Below are 24,935 nucleotides of genomic sequence, written 5' to 3' on the forward strand. Positions count from 1 at the left end.
CTTAATGAAGCAGTCAAAGTTACCACCAGTAATAAAACAAAGAGATACCATGTGCCATCAACAGGACAAAATGGGGAAAAAAAAATCACAACCATCTGTTGTATTCCAGCCAAAGACGTACAATATGGGTCTCCATAAGGAGAAGGGAAATTTTTGTTGTAATGTTTGTTGTGATGAGAGAACACTGGAAAAATGTGTAGAAAACAAAATTCTGTGTTTCAGTAAAAAACTAAGCAGTGCCTACAACATATCCTTTGGGCTATGAGATTCTAGGCCTGTTGGCTTTGAGTTATTTTACAACTCTTTGTAAGGTGTAGGTAACTGATGTGTGTGTATATACATATATATATCCTGTCTTGCAGTGATTTAATTGACTTCCTTTCCACTGGTGGAAAACCAGTTTCGTCTCCATTTGCAATTCATCTCAACATTCCTTTCCTTCATATATATTTGTGCTCTTTTGACCTTTCCTTTAAAGTTACAATATCTGCCTGGTTTCACCATACCATATGAGTAAAATAAATTATTTTAACACACATTTATTTGTATATCTGAAATCAAAATGTAATATAGAGGGAAACCTCTAAATTAAACATTTTACTGGGGAATCACAGAATTGCAATTTGAAGCATACACATAGACCGGTAGACTTTGGTATGTCTGAGGAACAAAGAAAACGTTGGGATTTTTATTAGAAATAGGAATGTTACCTATGGTTTTGAAAGAAAGTTTATAGGCACAAGAATTTTTGAGAGCTGCTAAGTTCTGATTGGTGAGTGACAGTGGTAGGTAAAACCAGTCCTAGAGTCACAGCAGGTCATTTCAGCAGCTATTAGATTAAACTGGTCTTAGGGTTACATCAGGCCACCTTAGCAGCTGGGCTTACAGATAATTCAATTCTTGCAGTAGGTGCGCCATGTACCCATGTGCTTTTTGCCTCCGTTCCTCAACTGTGACTTAGTTGGGTGTGACAAGAATTACCCAATTTGTATAATCAATGTCCGCATCTGTATGAGAGTTATGATTTTACTTTCCCATGAAAATTACCTTTAACAAATTAACCTTTAACAAACCCAAATTAGAGGGTATTCTATAAAATGGCTAACCTATAATTTGAAAACACCAAAGTCATGAAAGAAAAGAACAATTCTTTTCTTGAGTGAAGAACAATTCCAGATCAGAGGGGACTAGGAGGAGACGGGCCACCTGTGTGCAAGGTGCCACCTGGAGCTAGATTCTTTCCACTAAAGGACGGAGCTGGGACAATGGGTGAAACTTAAATGGGGTCTCCAGGAAAAGAGCAAGTGGGGATTTTCTGCTCTGTTCTCACAAGTTTTAAGTTTAAAAAGGTTTTGAAATAAAATGTGTGTGTGTGTGTGTGTGTGTGTGTGTGTGTGTGTGTGTAATATATAAAGCGGTCGCTGTAAAGTTTTAAAATAACTTTCTGGCCTGGGGCCTGAGCATGCTTATGGTTTTTATACGAGTTCCGCCTCCTCCAGTATCCATGACCTTGGAGAGCTCTCCCTGACCAGAGCACAGACATAAGTCAGTGCTGAGTCACAGTGCTTCATACTCCTCAAATTTGCACCCTCACTTTGGCTTCAGATTACGCATAAGGAGAAGAGAAACTGTTGTTGCAACGTCTGTCTACTGCCTTAAGTGGGATTTTGTGTGTCTGTGTCTATCTGTCTCTCTCGCTTTCTCTCAGTATACCCATTTTTTTTTAGAGAAACGTGACTAGAAGAGAAATTACTCTGGAAAGGTTGATGTTTCACAGTGGCCAGAAACCTCTCACCTCAGCCCAAGGAATAGCAACTTTTCTTTTTTTTTTTCGCCAGCAGAAGATAATCTGTTCTTCAAATGGGCTGTGTGACCCCTTCGCATTTCCATTACCAGAGTGAAGGACAAAGAGGCACAGATAAAGCAAAAGGAGTGAGGAGGGGGCAGATCCTGTTTAGGGAATTTTCTGCCACACAATCTCTGACAAAGCCCAAGAAGGTTGGCCTCTTTGGCCTTTGTGATGCAAATTTCTGGCAGAGCCCTCAAGAGCTGTTCAGTTGGAGCTCCCTGAGCAATGCAGAGTGCACTGCAGGCTCCAGGAAAACAGCAGACAGCGCTGGGAAGATGTGGCAGCCTTCACAGCTGGGGTTGACTGCAGAGACCACAGGAGCAGCTTCTTTCTGGCTGGGTCTGTCGTCTCTGAGGAGGTAAAGTGCAAAACGTGCATGGTGTCAGCTGGCCTTGGCTGCAAGGCAGTGAGTAGATGAATCACTTTGGCCTGCACTGGAACTTCCAGAACAGCCAAGGCTTCTAAGAGACACCAAGTTCTCAGAGTCAATGGCATAAGTTAGAGCTGATCATCTGTGTCCTTGGAGGTTAACAAAGTTTCAAAAAAGACATTTATCTTTTGTGTGAAGGCAAAATTCCAGAAAAGGTCACACACAATGAAAAACTGTCATACACATCTTTGTGTTATCCTCTATGCACCTCCTCTTACCCCTCACATGCCTAACCCAGTGTCAGGAGTAGGATTCAGCATTCAGTAATACGCATTTTGCTAAAGGAATAAAACATACAAATCCATCTCAAGTGTGGGTGCTAGGGAACATCAAAGCAAAGTGTATAATTCAAGTCATACCTCAGTTTTCACAACACCCAGAAAATGAAAACAGCTCTGGTTCAGGCAAGATGAAAAGAATCTGAATAGCGAAAGGTTAATATGAGACAGAGGGAACCTGTTTTAAGACTGTTCTTGTATTAATGCAACAATGACAATTTTTATATACATGTCATCCATACACACAGCAATAGACTTTTCCATCTGTGTCATATGTATGACACAGTATGGAGGGGACTAATAATTTATACAATTAATGTTTCTTTTTAAGACAATTATGTAAGAACTTTACATATCACTAAAATAACTATGGGACTCCTTCCAATGTTTCTAATACTACAGCCAGATTTTGGAGAAATGACCTCAACGAAACAAATAAAACAGCACTTATAAATTCCCCAGATTAGTTAGAACTCCACAAACACCACTGCTATCTTTCTGAGGAAAACCAGAAAGCCAGCCCAGTATTGACCAAGGTATTGGAAATAGACATACTCCCACAAGAATGGTAAAGTATAAATTAGAACATTTCTGCAAGCTATTGGGCTATTCTTATTTTAAAACAGCTTTAAAATGTATATATTCTCTGAGTCAGGAATTTTATTCCAACAAAATAAATTAAATATCCACAAAGATTTTGCTAAAAGAAAAGCTGATTTTAAAATATTTAGAAAGCCAGGCCGGGTAGCTCACACCTATAATCCCAGCACTTTGGGAGGCCAAGGCAGGAGGATTACTTGAGACCAGGAACTCAACACCAGCCTGGGCAACACAGAGAGACCTTGTCTCTATAAAAAAATATTTAAAAATTAGCCAGGTGTGGTGGCACCTGTAGTCCCTACCTACTCAGGAGGCTGAGGCAGGAGGACTGCTTAAGCCCTGGAGGTCAAGGCTGCAGTGAGCTATGACTCTGCCACTGCACTCCAGCCTGGGCAACAGAGCAAGACTCTGACTCAAAAAAAAAGTAAGATAAAATAAAATAAAATTTCAGAGAAAAACCCTGAAGACAATATAAATGTCCTACAATACGGAAACAGTTCACCATACTATGCACATTCCTCAAATTATTGTATATTAATTATACATAATAAGCTATAAAGCTGCAAAAATGAAACAGTATACAGGCAACAAAAATGATGGGAGAATAATATTTGTCACTTGGAAATACTGTTAGCTACAAAAAGCAGGTTATAAAAACATGAGTATTATAATTCTACTTTTATAAAGCCTGTGCATATGTGTGTATCTAAAATATATAAAAAAGGATATTCATCAGGATATTAAAAATTGTTGTCTGTAGAAAGGCACACTACAAATGATTCTTATTTTTTCCTTCTGCTTATTTATATACTTTTCAAATGACAGATAATAATTTTTCATAAGGAAAGAAAGCTATTTTAAAAAAACTTTCCATCCCAGCACTTTGAGAGGTCAAGGTGGGCAGATCATGAGGTAAGGAGATAGAGACCATCCTGGTTAACATAGTGAAACCCCATCTCTACTAAAAATACAAAAAATTAGCCAGGCGTGGTGGCAGGCTCCTGTAGTCCCAGCTACTGGGGAGGCTGAGGCAGGAGAATGGCGTGAACCCAGGAGGTGGAGCTTGCAGTGAGCCGAGATCGCGCCACTGCACTCCAGGCTGAGTGACAGAGCGAGACGCCATCTCAAAAAAAAAAAAAAAAAAAAAGAAACTTTTCAAGTTCATCATAAATACATGAATTTAACTTTTGCTCGCAGTTGACTGTCCTGCCCAGGGTGGTGTTACAGCTTACTCATATTCCAGCAGCGTAATTTTCCCATCACATTGCCAAGTGGGAAGGAAACTGTAAGTACCCTGCCCTTTCATTCTTGGAAATGTTTCCCCTGTTTTTCTGCCCCTAGTGATGACTGACTAACAGTGGAAGGACACAGAAGTAGGCTGTCTCATTGTCTGTGTGCACAGAGGCATGGACAAAGACTGTGGTGTTTTATTAAAACCCAAAAAAGAGTAGTATTTTTTATGACATTGGACTTAGAGTTGTGGATACAATTTTTCTTCTTTCAAACAAAATAAAATAAAAATTTCTGAGAAACGCTTTGATATCCATCTTTTTGATATTTGTCTCTGGAAACACTGTCCATTCCTCAATATCCCTTATGTTGCTCAGGCTGGGACAACATGTTTCCCCACAGCTGTATTCGCGTTCACATCTATGTTTCAAGCAGAAATTAGGAATGAAATTTCAAAACCCCATGATGGATAGAACAATTAAACCCAGGTTTTAAACACTGTGCTCGTGCTCTGTCAATATGACACTTCCTCATTGCTTCTCTGTTACTGACTTTGCTCCACAGCCCCACCCAGTACCAGCTGGAGAGAGACCTTTTAAAAGCCCAGCCCTGTAGTGGCAAAATCTCTCACCATTTGCTTGCCTGCAAAGGATTTCATTTCTCCTTCACTTATGAACATCTCAAAATAATAAGGGCTATTTCTGACAAACCCACAGCCAATATCATACTGAATGAGCAAAACCCGGAAGCATTCCCTTTGAAAATCGGCACAAGACAAGGATGCCCTCTCTCACCACTCCTATTTCAACATAGTATTGGAAGTTCTGGCTGGGGCAATCAGGCAAGAGAAAGAAATAAAGGGTATTCAAATAGGAAGGGAAGAAGTCAAATTGTCTGTTTGCAGATGATATGATTGCAAAATTAGAAAACCCCATCATCTCAGCGCAAAATCTCCTTAAGCTGATAAGCAACTTCAGCAAAGTCTCAGGGTACAAAATCAATGTGCAAAAATCTCAAGCATTCTTATACACCAATAATAGACAAACAGAGAGCCAAATCATGAGTGAACTCCCATTCACAATTGCTACAAACAGAATAAAATACCTAGGAATCCAGCTTACAAGGGATGTGAAGGACCTCTTCAAGGAGAACTACAAACCACTGCTCAAGGAAAGAGGACACAAACAAATGAAAATGGCCATACTGCCCAAAGTAATTTATAGATTCTATTCTATCCCCATCAAGCTACCATTGACTTTCTTCACAGAATTAGAAAAAAATACTTCGAATTTTACATGGAACCAAAAAAAGAGCCCATATGATCAAGACATTCCTAAGCAAAAAGAACAAAACTGGAGGCGTTACGCTATCTGACTTCAAACTATACTACAAGGCTACAGTGACCAGAACACCATAGTACTGGTACCAAAACAGATACATAGACCAATGGAACAGAACAGAGGCCTCAGAAATAATGCCACACACATCTACAACCATCTGATCTTTAACAAACCTGACAAAAACAAGCAATGAGGAAAGGATTCCCTATTTAATAAATGGTCCTGGGAAAACTGGCTAGCCATATGCAGAAAACTAAAACTGGGCCCCTTCCTTACACCTTATACCCAAATTAACTCAAGATGGATTAAAGACTTAAACGTAAGACCTAAAACCATAAAAACCCTAGAAGAAAACCTAGGAATACCATTCAGGACATAGGCATGCACAAAGACTTCATGACTAAACCACCAAAAGCAGTGGCAACAAAAGCCAAAATAGACAAATGGGATCTAATTAAACTAAAGAGCTTCTGGACAGCAAAAGAAACTATCATCACAGTGAAAAGGCAACTTACAGAATGGGAGAAAAATTTTGCAATATATCCATCTGACAAAGCGCTAATATCCAGAATCTACAAGGAACTTAAACAAATTTACAAGAAAAAAACAAACAACCCTACCAAAAAGTGGGTCAAGGATATGAAAAGACAATTCTCAAAAGAAGACATTTATGTGGCCAAAAAACATATGAAAAAAAGTTCATCAAAACCACAATGAGATGCCATCTCATGCCAGTTAGAATGGTGATCATTAAAAAGTCAGGAAACAACGGACGCTGGAGAGGATGTGGAGAAATAGGAATGCTTTTACACTGTTGGTGGGAGTGTAAATTAGTTCAACCATTGTGGAAGACAGTCTGGCAATTCCTCAAGGATCTAGAACCAGAAATAGCATTTGATCCAGCAATCCCATTACTGGGTATATACACAAAGGATTATAAATCATTCTACTATAAAGACACATGCACACGTATGTTTACTGCAGCACTGTTCATATCAGCAAAGACTTGGAATCAACCCAAATGTCCATCAATGATAGACTGGATAAAGAAAATGTGGCACATATACACCACGGAATACTATACAGCCATAAAAAAGGATGAGATCATGTACTTTGCAGGGACATGGATGAAGCTGGCAAACATCACTATCAGCAAACTAACACAAGAGCAGAAAACCAAACACCAAATGTTCTCACTCATAAGTGGAAGTTGAACAATGAGAACACATAGACACAGGGAGGGGAACATCACACACTGGGGCCTGTCAGCGGTTAGAGGCTAGGGGAAGGATAACATTAGGAGAAATACCTAATGCAGATGACGGGTTGATGGGTACAGCAAACCACCATGGCATGTGTATATCTATGTAGCAAACCTGCACATTCTGCACATGTATCCAAGAACTTATCAAGTGTACAAAAAAAAAAAAAAAAAAAAAAAAGCCCAGCCTTGGATAATGAGGAGGAGGCAAGTCATCTCTGAATCTCATTATTCCTAAAAGTAAGGCGAAAAATTCTAGCAACATTTCTTCAATGTTTACGAAAATTTCCATGGGTCCTGCTTAGGAAACCACCACCTTCTCCAGCTGGAACCTTGCCTAGGAGTCATGACTAAATGCCTTCCAAATTGCAGGACCTATTTAATTTGTGTGGTTTCTATCCCAAAGATTTCCTGTTAATTGATTGAAGTCTTGCTCTAAGTTTAACAGAGAAGCCAGGATTTCTTATAAGAAAAATGACTCTTTTCTTTTTAATCTTAGCAAAAGATCTGAAAAATTTGCTGTGGATTAAATAAGCCACCTCTGAACGTGAGATGCAGGACCAGCAGAAGGATGGCAGTAGGCCTTGCAACTCCAGTCCCTCCTTCCTCCATCCCTGAAAGTAGCATAACTTTGAACTTACATAAAACAGGAAGGGGGCCACAAAGGTGACCCAGAGAGGGATCATTCCTTCCCACAAACATAGTGTGATGGGAAAGTGTAAGAGACAAATGCAAAAGAGAATTCACCTAACACCTGGCCTTAAGCTCTTTTATCTGTCTGAAACCGAGCTGTATGTATCAAACTGGGACAGCTTACTGATTATTATAAATACAGTCATGTGTTGCTTAACAATGGGATACATGCTAAGAAATGCATCATTAGGTGATTTTGTTGTGTGAACATCATGGAGTGTACTTACATAAACACACATGGTATAGCCTACGACACACCTAGGCTTTGTGGCATAGCTTATTGCTTCTAGGCTACAAACCTGTACAGCATGTTACTATGCTGAGTAGTGTAGGCAATGGTAACACAACAGCAAATATTCGTGTATCCAAACAGAGAAAAGGTATAGTAAAACCATGGCATAAAAGATAAAAAATGGTACAGCTGTACAGCGCAGCTCCATTATAATCTCATGAGACCACCATTATATTTGTGGTCCACCACTGATCGAAATGTTCTTATGCAGTGCGCGACTGTAGTTAAGATATTAATGAGCATGATACTCCTTTTTTTAAGAAAGGCATTCTGTTGCTTTAGTTCACATAAAATACATTCAATACTGACATTCTCTCACATTGTATAATACATGCGCAGCATGGAGACAGAATTCAGAACTGCTGTCCCCCATCCTAGGTCTAAGGAATGGTGAATCTTTTGGGCTGTTCTGCAGGTGAAGATGTGTCATAAAGTAAGGCCACAGCACTGAGAAAAAGAATGTTGACAAGGCACACACATAGCATCAGTTCTGCCTGGTTCCTGATGCTCCACACTCACACCAGAGAACCCAAGCCTTCGCTGAGAAGGGGAGCTCCCCAGTAGGAAGGCACATTCCTTCCTCCCTCCTGGTGGAACTCCAGCTCCCTCAAGGACAGTTCACACTCATCTCCTCTGTGGGGCTCTTTGAGATATAATGGGTTCCAGCCAGGAACAGTGGCTCACGCCTGGAATCCCAGCACCTTGGGAGGCGGAGGCAGGCAGATCATTTGAGGTCAGGAGTTTGAGACCAGCCTGGCCAACGTGGTGAAACCCCGTCTGTACTAAAAATACAAAAATTAGGCCGGGCATGGGGGCTCCCACCTATAATCCCAATACTTTGGGAGGCCAAGGCGGACAGATTGTGAGGTCAAGAGATCGAGACCATCCTGGCTGACACGGTGAAACCCTGTCTCTACTAAAAACACAAAAATTAGCTGGGTGTGGTGTCACACGCCTGTAGTCCCAGCACTCTGGGAGGCAGAGGCAAGCGGACCACTTGAGGTCAGGAGTTCGAGACCAGCCTGGCCAACGTGGTGAAACCCCATTTCTACTAAAAATACAAAAATTAGGCTGGGCGCAGTGGTTCACACCTGTAATCCCAACACCTTGGGAGGCCAAGGCAGGTGGATCATGACATCAAGAGATCGAGACCATCCTGGCTGACATGGTGAAACCTCGTCTCTACTAAAAACACAAAAACTAGCTGGGTGTGGTGTCACATACCTGTAGTCCCAGCACTTTGGGAGGCAGACACAGGTGGACCATTTGAGGTCAGGAGTTCGAGACCAGCCTGGTCAGTGTGGTGAATGAAACTCCATCTCTACTAAAAATACAAAAATTAGGCCAGGTGCGGTGGCTCACGTCTGTAATCCCAACACCTTGGGAGGCCGAGGCGGATGGATCACCAAGTCAAGAGATCGAGACCATACTGGCGGACATGGTGAAATCCCATCTCTACTAAAAATACAAAAATCAGCTGGGTGTGGTGGCATACACGTGTAGTCCCAGCTACTCGGGAGTCTGAGGAAGGAGAATCGCTTGAACCCAGGAGGCAGAGCTTGCAATGAACTGAGATCGTGCCACTACATTCCAGCTTGGTTACAGAGTGAGACTCCGTCTCCCCCCATCCCCCCCAAAAAAAAGAAACCAAAAAAAAACCTTAGCTGGGTGTGGTGGCACATGCCTGAAATTCCAGCTACTCAGGAGGCTGAGGCAGGAGGATCACTTGAACCCAGGAGGTGGAGGTTGCAGTGAACAGAGATTGCACCACTGCACTCCGGCCTGGGCGACAAAGACTCCATCTCAAATAAAAAAAAAAAGAGAGAGAGAGAGAGAGAGAGATAATGGGTCCACCATCTAGACTCCTGGCTCTCAGGAGGAATTATACACAATAGAATTCTGCCCATATTAATAGTCTCCACCAATTTCTGGAAGGCAAGGCTCATATGAAAAAATTTTCCCATGTTCAACTCTTTTGCATACACACAGTAGGTCATTAATACATGCTGACTGCATTTAATTTCAAGTAATTAATGACAAGTATTTAATCATTCAAGTATTATGTTTTAAAATTACTTCAGGGATGGTATCTTCACCTGGTTTTATACTTTGAAACATAACTTGAACTAGCTTGAGCTGTCAATAAAGAAAGAAATATAATTAGGTAATCTAATTTTTTTAATGGATTAAGGGAGGGAAAATTTTTCTTAGGGATAGGCAAGGAATATGAGGGATTAATGTTTTGTCGAGTTATAATTTCATTGTTGGCAAGGCCCTCTGAGATAATGACATGATATTTTTCCACATGAATCTGAAATTTCTAGCACTTGATGGATTTCTATTTTGTCTCAGACACTAGATGTTGGTGGGCAAAGGATGGAGAACTCCTGAAATTACAAACCCACTGCCTTGCCACTATCTTAAAAGCTATTTTGTTCCTGAGTCTAACCAAGGCTCTGGTCTTTAAAACAGTTTGCAAGTGTAAGGAATGTAATAATATTCAAAACGCTGAGACACATAGGACAGCTGTGGAAGTTAGGAAAAAAGACGCTTACTCAGTGCCGCTCTCCACCATCTGCGTGAGGAGAGAGATGCCATCCAGGTTTATAAACTCCTGGGCAAATGTGACATCCCGGGAGAGGCTGGCCAAGTCCTTCAGGGCTTCCAGTTTGGCATCCATACTCGAGGACTGGATTCGTTCATGGAGCTGCTGGGCGTTCTGAGCCTTCCGGGGCAAAAGCAAAGGGAAGAGTGTTGACAAAGGAAACCACAACAGCAAAACAGATTTATGTTTCAATGAGAAACAGAGCCACAAAGGCCAAAAGCACAGGACTATCTGCATATTACAGAGTGGGCATCTCAAGGACAGGCTTCAAGGCTTCCAACCCAAACACTCCACCTTCAGAGCGAGGTCCGCTCATCTCACGACAGGAAACAGTTGCGTTCTTCTCAAAGGAGTTGGGATTTTCATTTCGAGGAAAAGACCAAGAGCAAGAGTACAAGAATATTAAAGCCCTAGAAACTGAACAGAATGTGGCAGAAAGGAGGGAGGAAAGGGGAAGTATTTACCCTTTAAGTAAAATTATGTAAAAGCGACTGAAAGCTATTTGCTCAGTTAAGCAATTACACAAATTTATACAGCATGCTCACCTGTTCAGTCAATACTGTGAGTAATAACTGCCTACACGTGTTCGGAAGCTTCATTAGCCACCCAAATGATCTTTCTAGGTTACTGCAAATCTTCCAGCACTCCACAACCATGCTTGTAAATTTCAATTTTCAACAACATGTGTTTCACATGCATTGGCTACTGGTGTGAATTTAAAACTAAATAATTAGGAAACCAAATTAACAGCTATGCCTAGAATTACTTTTGAGGCATTTACACTTGGCTTCTACATGCAGGACATAGAGGAATCGAAATATATTAGAGAAGCTGAACTTCTGGGTAATAATTTATAGTCCAGATGTCTTATTCATCCAGTCGAGGTTTTCATATCTACCTTTCAGTTGACGCAAGCAGTAAAAAAACACAAAGGAATAAAATGTTCTGCCTGTGTTTTTGCTTAATACAGATAACTGAGTATCTGTCGTGGTTTTATTTAACTCAAAATCACTGTGGTGAAGCACTATGCCATCATCATATTCTCCTTCTCAGGTACTTGCTTTCTCTTTTGAAACCGTGTTATATTTTAGAGAGGGAGAAGATAGGGTGTTGACCACATTAATGAGGTATCTCTCCTCAACACACACTGGTTACAACTCTCTCAGGAACCCCCTGTGAACTATCACAGGTTAAGGTTGCAGAGTGGAGGCAGGAGAACCACATAGGTATTGAAGGCAAAACCAATGCTGGCCACAGACCCTGCCTGGAATGGGGGAGGGAATCCACGCAGGTCCTAAGAGCAGAAGGACTCCACCCCAGCAGGTCCACAGCCACACAGCCCTCCCTCCTTGCCCAGAGCCCCCTCCACTGTCACCTGGAAGCAGCCCTCAAGAAGAGAAAAGAATTCAACAGGGGAACTGATCCAATTCTTTAGGACCCGAGACAGGGATAGAACCCATGCCCCCATCACTTGGTCACAGATGTGCTCAGGTCTCCCATTTAATTAAAACCAAAAACAGACGCTTTGCATCAGAAATTATAAAAGAAGGAAAAGAGCAGGGAGGAAAACAAGAGCCCTCCCTACTTATCTATTCACTGATCTACAGATAACCCACACATCACTCAAATACTAGAAGGGAGAGTGGAGAGCTGGGTGAGAATTATTTATTTCTTAAAATTGTTAAGGGATATAGTATTTTCCAAAATTTTCAAATGCATATACAGCATTCACATGAACATATAATAGTTAACCCAAGCAAATCATTTCAAATTCCTTGAAAAGTGTATTTTTTCTCCAAGAAGGATGTTTGCATTTACTATCTAGGTTACGACAATAATGAGTACCCAAAAATTATTTCATTGTCATTATTAATGCTAACTAATAGTGTTTGATGCAGTTGATACAATATGAAAAACAGCCAACAGTTACCTAGCACTTTTTATGAGCCACTATTCTAAATACCTTCATTTAATCTGCACAATAGTCCCACCGGGTAGGTCCTATCATAGTCTTTGACAAAGGAAACTGAAGTTCAGGGAAGTTAGGTAACTTGCCCAAGGTCACACAGCTTATCAGTGCTGAAGTTAAAATAGAACCTGGGCAGCTGGACTCCAGAAAACACACTGTAAACAGTGGATCTCAAATTGTTGCCTGTGTAAGAATCACCTGGATGACTTCTTAAAACACAGACCATGGGCCACCCCTAGAGTTTCTGGTTCTAAAGGCCTGGGGTGGGGTCCCAAAAATTGTGTGTTTTACCAGACCCTAGGTGGTGCTGCTGCTGGCCTGGGAATCACACACTGAGGACCACAGCTCTACATCACTCAGGATGCTGCATCTCTCTGTGATTATAGAATAAGCAGCTCTGTGGTGTTTTTCTTTCTTTTTCTTTTTTTTTTTTTTTGAGATGGAGTCTTGCTGTCACCCAGGCTGCAGTGCACTGGCACAATCTCGGCTCACTGCAACCTCTGCCTCCCGGTTCAAGCGGTTCTCCTGTCTCAGCCTCCTGAGTAGCTGGGATTACAAGTTCCTGCACCATGCCTGGCTAATTTTTGTATTTTTAGTAGACACAGGGTTTCACCATGTTGGCCAGGCTGGTCTTGAACTCCTGACCTCAGGTGATCCACCTGCCTCGGCCTCCCACAGTGCTGGGATTACAAGTGTGAGCCACCACACCCAGCTGATTGTGTTTTTCAACTACCACCTGATCTTCCCCAGCTGTAACACAAGGAGGCCCTCCTGGTTTACAGCACCTAAAGAAAATGTGCTTGCCCTTCTAAAAGCTGTGCACTTTTAAGGAAGAACCTTTGCTAAGAAAACAAAGAAAAAGTCAACAATGTGGAAGCTAAGTAGATGGAATTTATTATACCTACTCTTATTAATATATAATTTATTATACCTATTCTTCCTACTTCATTTACATGCCTTCATACTTACCTACTTAAAAGTAAATAAATAAATAAATTTTAAAATAAAAGAAGTGAGGAGAGAACGGAAACCTGAAAAGGACAAGTGTCCCAGGCAGAGGAGTCAAGACTGCGGAGTCCTCCCAAATCCCACAACCGCTCATGGGCTGCTGCTACAGAAATTGAAAATATTTTACCAAAATGGTCACATGTAAGAATACCAAAGCAATATCCTAACTTGCTGGGATCTTAGCCAAGGAGTCACTCCCATAATAGCAGTAAAGCCTTCTCCAAACTGCCACACTACAGCAAAGCTCATAGACTCAATGGCCTGGAAAGTTCCTATAGAACTATTCACCCCTCTCCTGCACTCAGCCCAGCGCCTGAGAATGATGTGTTCTATTGGCATGGGGCTGTTCTTAACTCCCTGCAGGCCTTGCTCCTTCCCTTGGTACCCATATCTAAGGAGACAGCCGTTCTTCAAAAAGTGCAGTTCCCACAGTGTTTGCTTTGGGGTAAATTTCCCTCTTCATCCTAGGACATAGGTGAACAACTGGAGGAGATACGGTCACTAAAGAGGAGGGGAGGAGTGTGGCAAGCCAGGAGGTGAGAGGACCATGATGGAAAGCTCCATGAGCCAGGAGTCAGAGGCAGGGCCACTTACATCTCTTTCACTGGCTATCTCTGCAGCCACAGTGAACTTCTCTCTTCATTTCTCTTGGCCTCATTTTCCCCATTGGTAGGTACACCAAGGTACTGTGATGAGATCATGTTTAAGGTTCCCTTCCACCCACAGTGTGACAAATTGCATCTCACCTGGGCAGTAACCCTCATCACAGAGTCTGCCAGGAAAGGGTGATCCACAGAGGTGAGTCCCACAAGTGACCGCCAATCAAAATGTTATGTCAAACTGGTGGGACCCTTTTAATGCAATATTTTTTTCAACTGAATCCAGAACAGGCAGGGATATACCTTCTTTTTATCTTCTCTAATTTCTAAATAATCTGGAAATACAGCTTTTATTATACAAAAAAAGTGGGAATCAAAGGTTTTGTTCTTAAAATATTGGAGTTTTGTAAGGAAATTTTGTTTTTGGATATTAGTTATTGCAGATCACTCTGTATATAATTTTGCTTAGCCTCTTCTCAGACAAGTCTTTCCAGTTATCCAGTGGAAAGCAATGTCCCTTCAAAATCCTCAGGATCCTCATTCACTGGTTCAACATACACTTCTGAAAAGCTTGACATTGTTCTGCACATTTGGGATACAGCAACAAATAAGACAGCCAAGGTTCTCACCCTCCCGGGGCTCACCCAAGCTTGGTGTGGCAGGTGGATAACTTTTAAAATTAACAATAAAAAATCAAATATTGATGTTTTATAGCAAAACCTAACGTGGAGGGTTTGCGTTAGAGAGTGACTGATGGCTTCTTTAGATGGAGTGGTTTTCAGGGACAAGCAACCTAAGGTAGTGACATCCAAGGAAAGATCTGACTGACAAGAAAGACCCCACCACATTGGGGAGTGGAATATTCTGGGCAGCATCAACGGTTAGTGTCAAAACCCTGATTCAGGTGGAACAAGCCTGGTCTGTCTGGAGGGAGAGAAAGGAGAGGACTGATGTGTCTGGGGTCTGCAGGCCAGGGGGTGTGGAGGGAAGTGAGGGTGTGGAAGCGGCAGGCAAGGTAGCCTAGGATGTTCATGAGCATGCAGAGCTGAAGGAATCCCTGGTGGTGATGTGCTTCCCTGAATGGGTGCATGTAAGTATCTGAGATGAATGTGTGGTACAGTTGGAGCCCTTAAAACAGCATTCATAGCCAAACATTGAGCAGCCATCGTGTTTACCAATAGGACAACGGTGAAATAGTCATGATATGGTCATAGGATGAAATATTATATGGAACTGCATGTGGAACTTTTAGAGAATGTAAAATAGTGAGAACATCCTCACGAGGCAATATTAAGAGAAATAGCCAGGATGCAAACATATTTTATTGTTTGCGGGAGGTGGGAATATGTGCTGTGGAGTGTGTGTATCTGCTAGAATGTAATGTCACCCAACATATAGAAGTGTGGCATTTACCATGAGTTCAAAACACATTTCACTAAATGAATGTACAAATGAATACATATATATATGAATGTCTAAATGAATCTATATATGAACCTATAAATGAATATACATTCATGTATGCACACATATGTATTCATGCATTTGCATACAAATGATCAAAGAAAGCAAGTAGATGTGACCTGTGCTTATTTATGAATTGTAATATTCTAAACAGTTTTCTTTGCAGGAAGCCTTAGTTTTTGCATTAATCTGCACCATTTTTATATTTGGGAGGAAAGAGTCAACATTATTAAAAAAATAAGATAGCCTTAGTTCTGATTTTTCAAGCAACCAGCACACATGAAAAGAATCTAATAGTCACACAGATCTCTGTATCAGACAGCAAGTTATATTTTCTGGTATTGTTCTAAGGATAGAAAAAAAGTTTTACTTTGGGCCATTGAAACAGTTAGATGTGGCTACCTCATGTCCCAGATAGGAAAGTGTTCTGGAACTCAGACTCCAGACTCCAAGGGAGGAAATAGCTCATAAAGGATTAGCCGTGGGCACAGGAAAGGGTACTGGTAGTGTGTGTGTGTCAAGCATTTAACATCTCTCTCCCGAAGATACAAGTTAAAATCATCCCCAAGAAACTGCTAGCATAACTCTGGATTCATGATGTCAATTAAAGAGTAGTCTAAAAACATCCTTAGGTTCAACAGTTTAATAGATATCTTCAAATGTACGGTCAATGTTGCCCAGCAATCCAATATTTTCCTGGAATGTTTGCTATGCCCTTTCAGAATAACTCCTCCACATCTTTTCTTCTCTCCTTAAACCCCCTCTATGCCTTTCTGCTGCCTCACCTCCATTGGTGATCATTTCATTGAGGAAATCAAAGCAATCAGCCAGGAGTTCCTTCATCTTCCTACTTCTAACAGCACCAGCTGCTGGCATCTCTACCCTCAAGCTCTGCTTCCTCCTAATAGATGCTGTGTGGCAGGGACCCTGTTTCCTACCAAAAGTCAACTCTTCCCCTCAGCTCTGGATCTCCTCTCCCCGACCTTCTCAAGTATTCTACTTCAAATTTATCTCCCTTTCTTCTGTATCATCAGTTCTCTCTCTGCAGTGGATCACTTCCAACTGCAAAAGTCTCCAAAATCTCCCATCTTTAAAAACAACAAACAGAAAGGTAAAAACAGCCATTGACCCAATTTCCCTATAGCTACTTCCTCATTTCTCTGCTTGCATTTTCAGCAACAGTTTTGGAAGAGGGAGTAGCTCTAAAGTGTTGCCTCCATTCTACCTCCTATTCTCCCCGCTCTTATGAGGCGCCCCTGTCCAACCCTGCATGGAGAGTGTCTCTACGATGCTATTAATACCTCTAGGTGGCAGCCCAGGAACCACCCTCATCTCATCTTCCTTATTACCTGGGCAACCTCCAACACACGTAAATACGCCCTCCTCCTTGAAACACTTGGCTCACCTGGCTTCTTGTTCGGCTCCTCCTCTAAACTTTAGAGTGTCCCCAGGGGTCTGTGCTGAGCCCTTCTCCTCTACTTTCCCCATGGTGACTTCTTCCAGCCCACAGCTTTAAATGACATTTCTACGGGGGTGGCTGGCACATCTGCATCTCTCCAGGCTTCCTAGTTGATGACATATCCTCATGGACACATAATGAACATCTCAAACTTTTCATCCTCTCCACCTTTCTATTCCAGTAAACAGCACGCAGTTAATTTTGCCAGAGCACCAGGAAGAACAGGACATCCTAGCTCAAAGAGCACCACATCCTGAAGCCCTGGGGCTTGCCCTCCATAACACTCCTTCCAACTCTCCAATTCCCTACAAGACAGGTAGCCCAAGCCCCCTGCATCTCCTGAACCTGCAAGAAACTCTGACCCTGTGCCCTGGCCGCCGTTGCAATCTGTCCTTGGGCAGCAGCCTGGGCATCCTGTGACTCCTCTGCCCGCCAGCCTCCAAAGGCTTCTTCTCCCATGAGCCAGGCTGCCGAAAGCGATGGCAAGAAATAGAATTTAAGGCATTTTACAACCCTTTATTAGTTTCTCAAACCAGGAGAGAAAAATGGAAAACCTGAATTGAAAAATGGAATTTCAAAAAAAAGGCATTAATGGGCTTATTAAGAATCTCCGATAACCTGAATCCACACAGTGACTGAGATAATACCATTTTTCTTATTGCCAGAAGGAATAAAACCCAAAAATCATTATGACAGGCCCTCTGACCTAGATAACGCTGATACCAGCTCCCTAAACCAGAAAGAGCAGAAAGCGAAGATTATGCTTACAGCTGACAAAGCAACACTAGGGACTTGATGAGCAGTTCTGCTTTCTGTAATACGTCCACACAGGCCAAAAGAAGGCGTAATGGGCAATAATTCAGTTCGCATATAATAGGGTTCACAAAAAAACTCATAGTTTGCAATCCTGACATGTTTTTAGCATGGGACATTATGATTCGCCTCTTTTGTACTATAACGGCCTTAAATATATGTGTTTTCTTTAATTAAAAATAATACCAGCAAATGAGAGAGGTAGAAATATATGAGTACAGCCGGGCGCGGTGGCTCACGCCTGTAATCCCAGCACTTTAGGAGGCTGAGGCAGGAGGATAACTTGAGGTCAGGAGTTCAAGACCAGCCTTGCCAACATGGGGAAACCCTGTCTCTACTAAAAATACAAAAATTAGTCAGGCATGGTGGCGCACACCTGTAGTCCCAGCTACTTGGGAGGCTAAGGCAGGAGAATCACTTGAACCCAGGAGATGGAGGTTTCAGTGAGCCACAATCGTGCCACTCTACTCCAGCCTGGGCCACAGAGCAAGACTCCATCTCAAAAAAATAATAATACACACACACACACACACACACACACACACACGAGTGCTACTGGAAGTTATCAAATAAAAAAATAAAGTTAGCCCAAAGTTAAGTTTCTTGTAGGTATCCCTTGAGAAATATTGTATCCCTTTATCTGAATATACACACACTTCCTTTCCACATACATAACAGGCATCCTTCTTTTTTTTTTTTTTTTTTTTTTTTGAGGCGGAGTCTCGCTCTGTCGCCCAGGCTGGAGTGCAGTGGCTGGATCTCAGCTCACTGCAAGCTCCGCCTCCCGGGTTCACGCCACTCTCCTGCCTCAGCCTCCCGAGTAGCTGGGACTACAGGCACCCGCCACCTCGCCCGGCTAGTTTTTTTTTTTTTTTTTGTATTTTTAAGTAGAGACAGAGTTTCACCGTGTTAGCCAGGATGGTCTCGATCTCCTGACCTCGTGATCCGCCCGTCTCGGCCTCCCAAAGTGCTGGGATTACCCCCCCATGCATCCTTCTATACAGGATGTTCTGCAACCTGCTTTTGTGTTAATAACAGGCTTTAGAGATACCTCCTCGGCAGCACGTATCACATTCTTACTAACAACTGCACAGTATTCTACAACATAAAAATTACCTACAGCACTTACCTAGTCCAACTGATAGACATATAACAGGTTCCCAGTTTTTGATCACTAAAAACAATGATGCATATAGCCATGCTTGGGCGTGTGTGTGTGTGTGTGTGTGTGTGTGTGCATCCTGCAGTGCTTTTGTGAGTCTATTTATTATATAAATTCCCAGCAGCAGTACTGTTAAGACAAAGGTATATGTATTTTAAACTTGGGTGAATACAACTAAATTGCCCTCCAAAGAGGGCACACAAATAGACTCTACTTCAAATTTTCAAAATCCTGACCCCACAGCATCTTTTCCTCACACTTTGATTATCTAGGACTGTAGATTTTCATCTGTAAGAGAAGCTGAAGTTCCTCCTTGATAGATAGATAGATAGATAGATAGATAGATAGATAGATAGATAGATAGACAGACAGACAGACAGACAGACACATACATACATACATGCTTCTGGAATTCTTTCCAAACACAAAGTTTTTGTGGGGTTGTTTTAAGTTTTTGGTAGTCAAATTTACCGATCTTTTTCTTTATGGCTTCTGTGTTTTGTATTCTATTTAGAAGTTTCTCTCCACTTCAAGACTACAAATATAGTCACCGTAAGCACCTCTTAAAACAAAAATTTCAGAAGAGTAACAACAATGGTCTGGCAAGCCAAGCTTCTTCTGCTACGAACAATAGCCAAAGCTGATTTTAAAATATGCTGCATGCAACAGAGGACCTCAGACTCCATGCCCACAGCTATTATGATCATGGCAGGTAGGACACACTATTCAGCTCTGCACTCAGAAGTTCCCCAAACCCTGACTGCTCCAAAGGTCACACACATTTGCACACATTCTCTGGGTGTGTTCCTGGCGCGCGCACGCACTCGCTGTCTCTCTCTCTCTTGCGCTCGCGCGCTCTCTCTCTCTCTCTCTCTCTCTCTATATATATATATATATAAAAGTCTGTCGCCCAGGCTGGAGTGCAGTGGCATGATCTCAGCTCACTGTAACCCTCGCCTCCCGGGTTCAAGCAATTCTCTGCCTCAGCCATCTGAGTAGCTGGGATTACAGGCACCCACCACCATGCCTGGCTAATTTTTGTATTTTTAGTAGTGACGGGGTTTCGCCATCTTGGCCAGGCTGGTCTTGAACTCTTGACCTCGTGATCCACCCGCCTTGGCCTCCTAAAGTACTGGGATTACAGGTGTGTGCCACCGCACCCAGCTTATATTTTTATGGTAACAGGAGATGGATAAACATACCACACTAGAAAGATACACTTGTTTAACACGGCCACTAGAGAGACTGTCTAAAGATGTACCATGCAGTGGAGAAGCAGCAGCCATGTACAAGGCCTATTACAAATTAAACAGTGCAAGTTGTTTGTTTAGATCCTCTAGTATCAATGACCTAATTCTCTAGGAACAATCTAGAGGGACTGTTCTGTGATAAATGGAGACAGAAAACAAATTCATCAATCAACAAAAAGACCACCTTTGACAGAGTGGAGGTAAAACTCAGCACAGCTACACATTACATAAAAACAGGAGTGTGTGTGTGTGTGTGTGTTGTGCGTGCGCGTGCGTATGTATATCCGTGTGGGTGTTGAGATGTCCTTATCTGGCTTCAGGGAGAGTTCAGCTGATGCAGAAGGAACTTCAAAAGCTAGTATAACACCATCTGCTGGCTTCTTTATGGTAGCTTCATAGGTGTTTCTTTTTTTTTTTTTAAACATATTTTTATTGTGTATGTAAAAATGAACGCGTATATGCAACCTGTATTTTTCAGCTAAATGCAAAATTATAAAAAACAACCTATTTAAAGTTCACAGATCGAAAATGTCTTGCTTATAGAGTAACTTCCCAATTCTAGACCCTGTGGCCACAGCCACAACACAACGTGGTTGCTTAAAAACGCAGATTCCTGGGGCCAATTCCCAAATACTGTAATCCACCCTCTCTATTAAGGCACCAGATATCAGCATTTTCAAAGCTTCACAGCTGACCCAGGTTTGGGAACCACTGCTTTTTGGAAACCGTAAGCCAGTCTCTTGTAGGTGGGCTCCCATCTTTAACAGTGCCTCTTACACGGGCTTTCACATCTTTCCATTCACTGAGCTGGGAATGTGAGGATCATTCTCTCAAGAACACAAATTCCATTCTCCCTGATGACAAGTCATCCTAAGTTTCCTTTGGGATGCTGAAAAACTTCACCCTATCTAATATCTAGCCTTATTTCAAGGAGTGACTTAGATTGTAGAAATTTTGTTCATGAATCCACAGCAATAAAAAAATGAAACTAACTCCTTCTTTGCCTCAGAGAAGGCTTTGATTAAAAACCTGTCTTTTAGACTCTAAAAGGAAATAAAAGGCAAGGTCTACTTTTTCTGTCCAGCAAGCAGATGATTACATTTAGCAGGATAAATAGAAACTACAAAAACCAAACAAAACAATGGTCTAAAGGTCAAATTAACATTCATTCATGCTGACTTGAGTAAGAAGACCAATGCAAAGTCAGACAAAAATGCCTCAGCTCATCATGTAGCCACTGAAAAATGAGTAAAGATTATAATTTCCATTAAGTAGCAAAGCAGGCATCAAAGACAGTTCTGCGAACTGTAGCAACTCACTCCACTGAGCTCATCACTGTTTTTAGGTTCAGGATGTTATTGGGTAAAATGTTTAGGAGTTTCTAAGCCACTCTAATGTAATTTTCAACAATAAGAATTTATGGTAGTTATAGTACCCGCAGCTTAATTTTAGCCAGATGCTTTTCCCAATTTTTAAATTTATTTTTAGCCTACCACATGGCTTCAGTGGAAACTGAAAATGATAGTTAGACACAGTTTTCATCACATATGCAGAGTGAAAATAGTAACACGTGGTGTATTTGGGGCAGATTATTTTTTTAAGAAAGCAATGAAATGCACTGTAAAATAACATAGTTAAATACACTAATGTTACTACCTAAAGTATCGCCAAGCAAGTAGGAAAGATAAGAAAAGAGACATCATCGACTACAATAGTCTAAATATACTGTAGCATCTTGTTTAGCAGCTTTAATTCAGAAGACTCTAAAGTTCTTTATGTAGAATCAGCTGTCAATGGAACAGTGAAGTGGCCAACATTTGTAAATTATTTTTATGAATTGTTGTAATAACCCATTAAGGCTACAAAGTACTTAAACTCTCTCTTTCACACAAACACACACACGCACACTGACTTTAAAGGGAAATAACCGACTTTGGTTTTGTTTGTTTGCTGTCTGAATTTGCTCAGATGGCATTAGGTGGATGTGTGAGCAGGTGTGTAAAACCAGTTGGTACAGGTGAGTGATCCCAGTTGTAACACAGAAGTTGTTAAGACGACCTCCAAACTCAAACCTTAAAGCAGAGGTGTCCAATCTTTTGGCTTCCTTGGGCCACAAGAAGAAGAAGAATGTCTTGGGCCACACATAAAATACACTAACGATAGCTGAATAACTAAATAAAATACAAAAAAACTCATGATGTTTTAAGACAGTTTACGAATTTGTGAATTCAAAGCTATCCTGGGCCACAGGTCAGACAAGCTTGCCCTTCGCTTGGAGTAAGGTCTTCCTCCTCTGCAGTGGGAAATCTATGGAGGAGTATTCCTGCTAATCCAGAATCTGCATGTTCAGGACATTCTGGAAGCCTTTTGCTTTGCACTAAAGTCATCCTCAAAAATTAATATCTCACATATAGCAGAAACGCAGAGCAAAGAATGTACTGGGAAGTTAGAAGCTGAGATCGACTTACTGGAGATTTGGTTAATCGAAGGATAGTGCCATTTTTTATCTCATTGCGGTTCTGGAAAAGAAATAAAAAATCTTTGTAAATCTTCAAGTAGAAGCTTGGTAAAGAAGAGAACAAAGGCAAATATAATCTAGCAGATAAAACAGGCATTCAGTTTATTCTCACTTGAATAATTTTTAATTATTTCTAGAAAGGCTGTTAACTTTCTATCTGACAATATTCAGTACAAAGGAAGTGAATATAAACCCAAAGAAAAGGAATATGGGTCCCAAGTATAGCAAACAAAAAAAAGTAATTTTAAAAGGTTATTAAGGGCATATGACCTGACTCCTGCATTTCTACAATTCCTGACTCCTACAATTACACTCTTACATATTTACCCAATAGAACTGAAAGCATGTGTCCACACAAGAATTTGTGCACTAATGTTTACAGAAACATTATCTGTAATAGCCAAAAAGTAGAAACAATACATAAGTCCACTACTTGATAAATGGATAAGCAAAATGTGTTCTTTCCATTCTGCAGAAAATTAGTAAGTCATAAAAAAGGAATGAAAGGCGTGGTGGCTCACACCTGTAATCCCAGCACTTTGGAAGGCCAAGGCAGGCGGATCACCTGAGGTCAGGAGTTCAAGACCAGCTTGACCAACACGATGAAACCCCGTCTCTACTAAAAATACAAACAAACAAACAAAAAAATTAGCCAGGCATGGTGGTGGGTGCCTGTAATCCCAGCTACTCAGGAGGCTGAGACAGGAGAATTGCTTGAACCCAGGAAACAGAGGTTGTAGTGAGCTGAGATCGCACCACTCCACTCCAGCCTAGAAAAAAAGAGTGAAACTTTGCCTTAAAATAAATAAAAGGAATAAAGTACCAATACATGCTACAACATGGATGAACCTTGAAAACATTACACTAAGTGAAAGATGCCAGACACAAAGGCTTCATGTTACATGACTGCATTTGCATGAAATGTCCAGGATGGGCAAATCAATAGAATCAGGCGTTAGGATAAATGGTTGCCTAAGGCTGGGGGAGGGAAGCAATGGGAATGACTGCTCAGTGGGTTCAATGTTTTCTTCTGGGGTGATGCAAATGTTTTGGAACTAGATTGGTGATGGCTGCACAACACTGTGAATGCACTAAACACCCCCTTTAAAAGGTGGATCATTGTGACATCTGTCTCAGTAAAGCTGTTTCTTTAAAAGAGTTATTAAAGAGCTTCGTTTCTTAACATTTGCTGGTTCCTTCTGCATGTTGCCTTGAAGTTAAGAATAAATACCATAAATAAGCAGCTCTCCAATCAGCCTGCCTCCATGTGGCAAGTATATTTGAAGTGAGTGTTAGGAAGCTATCACTTAGCATCTGATGTGGTTTGGCTTTGTGTCCCCACCAAAGTCTCATCTTTAATCATAATCCCTATGTGTTGAGAGAGGGACCTGGGGGAAGGCAATCGGATCACAGGGGCAGTTTCCCTCATGCCGTTCTCATGAGAGTGAGTGAGTTCTCACGAGATCTGATGGTTTTATAAGGGGCTCTTTCCCCTTTGCTTCTTTCACACACTCTCTCACTCGCTGCCATGTAAGACGTGCCTGCTTACCTTTCTACCATATTTGTAAGTTTTTTGAGGCCTCCTCAGCCATGCAGATCTGTGAGTCAATTAAACCCTCTTTTCTTTATAAATTACCTAGTCTCGGGTAGTTGTTTATAGCAGTGTAAGAACAGATTAATACAGCATCTTTGACATTGAAGATAGAATTTCATTGGTGGTTTTATTTTCTTCCAGTAGAGTATATACCACACATAATTTCCAGGAGGAGGCCTTCCAGGACTCACCATGGTTGCATGCCCTACCTGGTATGCTGAAGTTGGGGGTTAATAAATCTGCCTTCAGGATCACTACCTTGCATAATATAAGATCAAGCCACAAGCTGGAGTTTGCTCAGGACTCAGTAGACACACTGAGGTGGTAGGAAATTTCTTGATGAGATGCCAAAGACACATAAAATTGCTTGCTTCCTCAGCCAATTCTGATGACTTTTTGGACAATGAATTTTCTAAAAGAACCACCCAGAAGGGGGCAGCCTTCAGGCCAGAATTCCCTCCAAAAGAAAAGCAGATCTGAACATTTCACACCAAGTGCAGGCAGGCCGGAAAACCCAACAC

At 41.5% G+C, this 24,935-nt stretch overlaps 1 protein-coding gene across 11 annotated transcripts in view; it reads right to left on the reverse strand.

The window, feature by feature from the left end:
• Positions 1 to 24,935, reverse strand: part of ELMO1 (engulfment and cell motility 1) — a 620,389-nt gene that overhangs the window by 426,013 nt on the left and 169,441 nt on the right. For 9 of the 11 annotated variants that reach the window (XM_021935213.2, XM_003896098.5, XM_009203095.4 and 6 more), the window contains exons 5-6: positions 22,771 to 22,821; positions 10,529 to 10,698 (exon numbers count right to left, since the gene is read on the reverse strand). In XM_021935213.2, the coding sequence (XP_021790905.1) occupies positions 10,529 to 10,698; positions 22,771 to 22,821 (221 nt within the window). The remainder of the gene's footprint in view (positions 1 to 10,528; positions 10,699 to 22,770; positions 22,822 to 24,935) is intronic. The other 2 variants (XM_009203098.4, XM_009203097.4) reach the window with 1 other exon arrangement.

Source organism: Papio anubis, chromosome 4 (genome assembly GCF_008728515.1).
Source record: "Papio anubis isolate 15944 chromosome 4, Panubis1.0, whole genome shotgun sequence".
Lineage (NCBI taxonomy): Eukaryota > Metazoa > Chordata > Mammalia > Primates > Cercopithecidae > Papio > Papio anubis.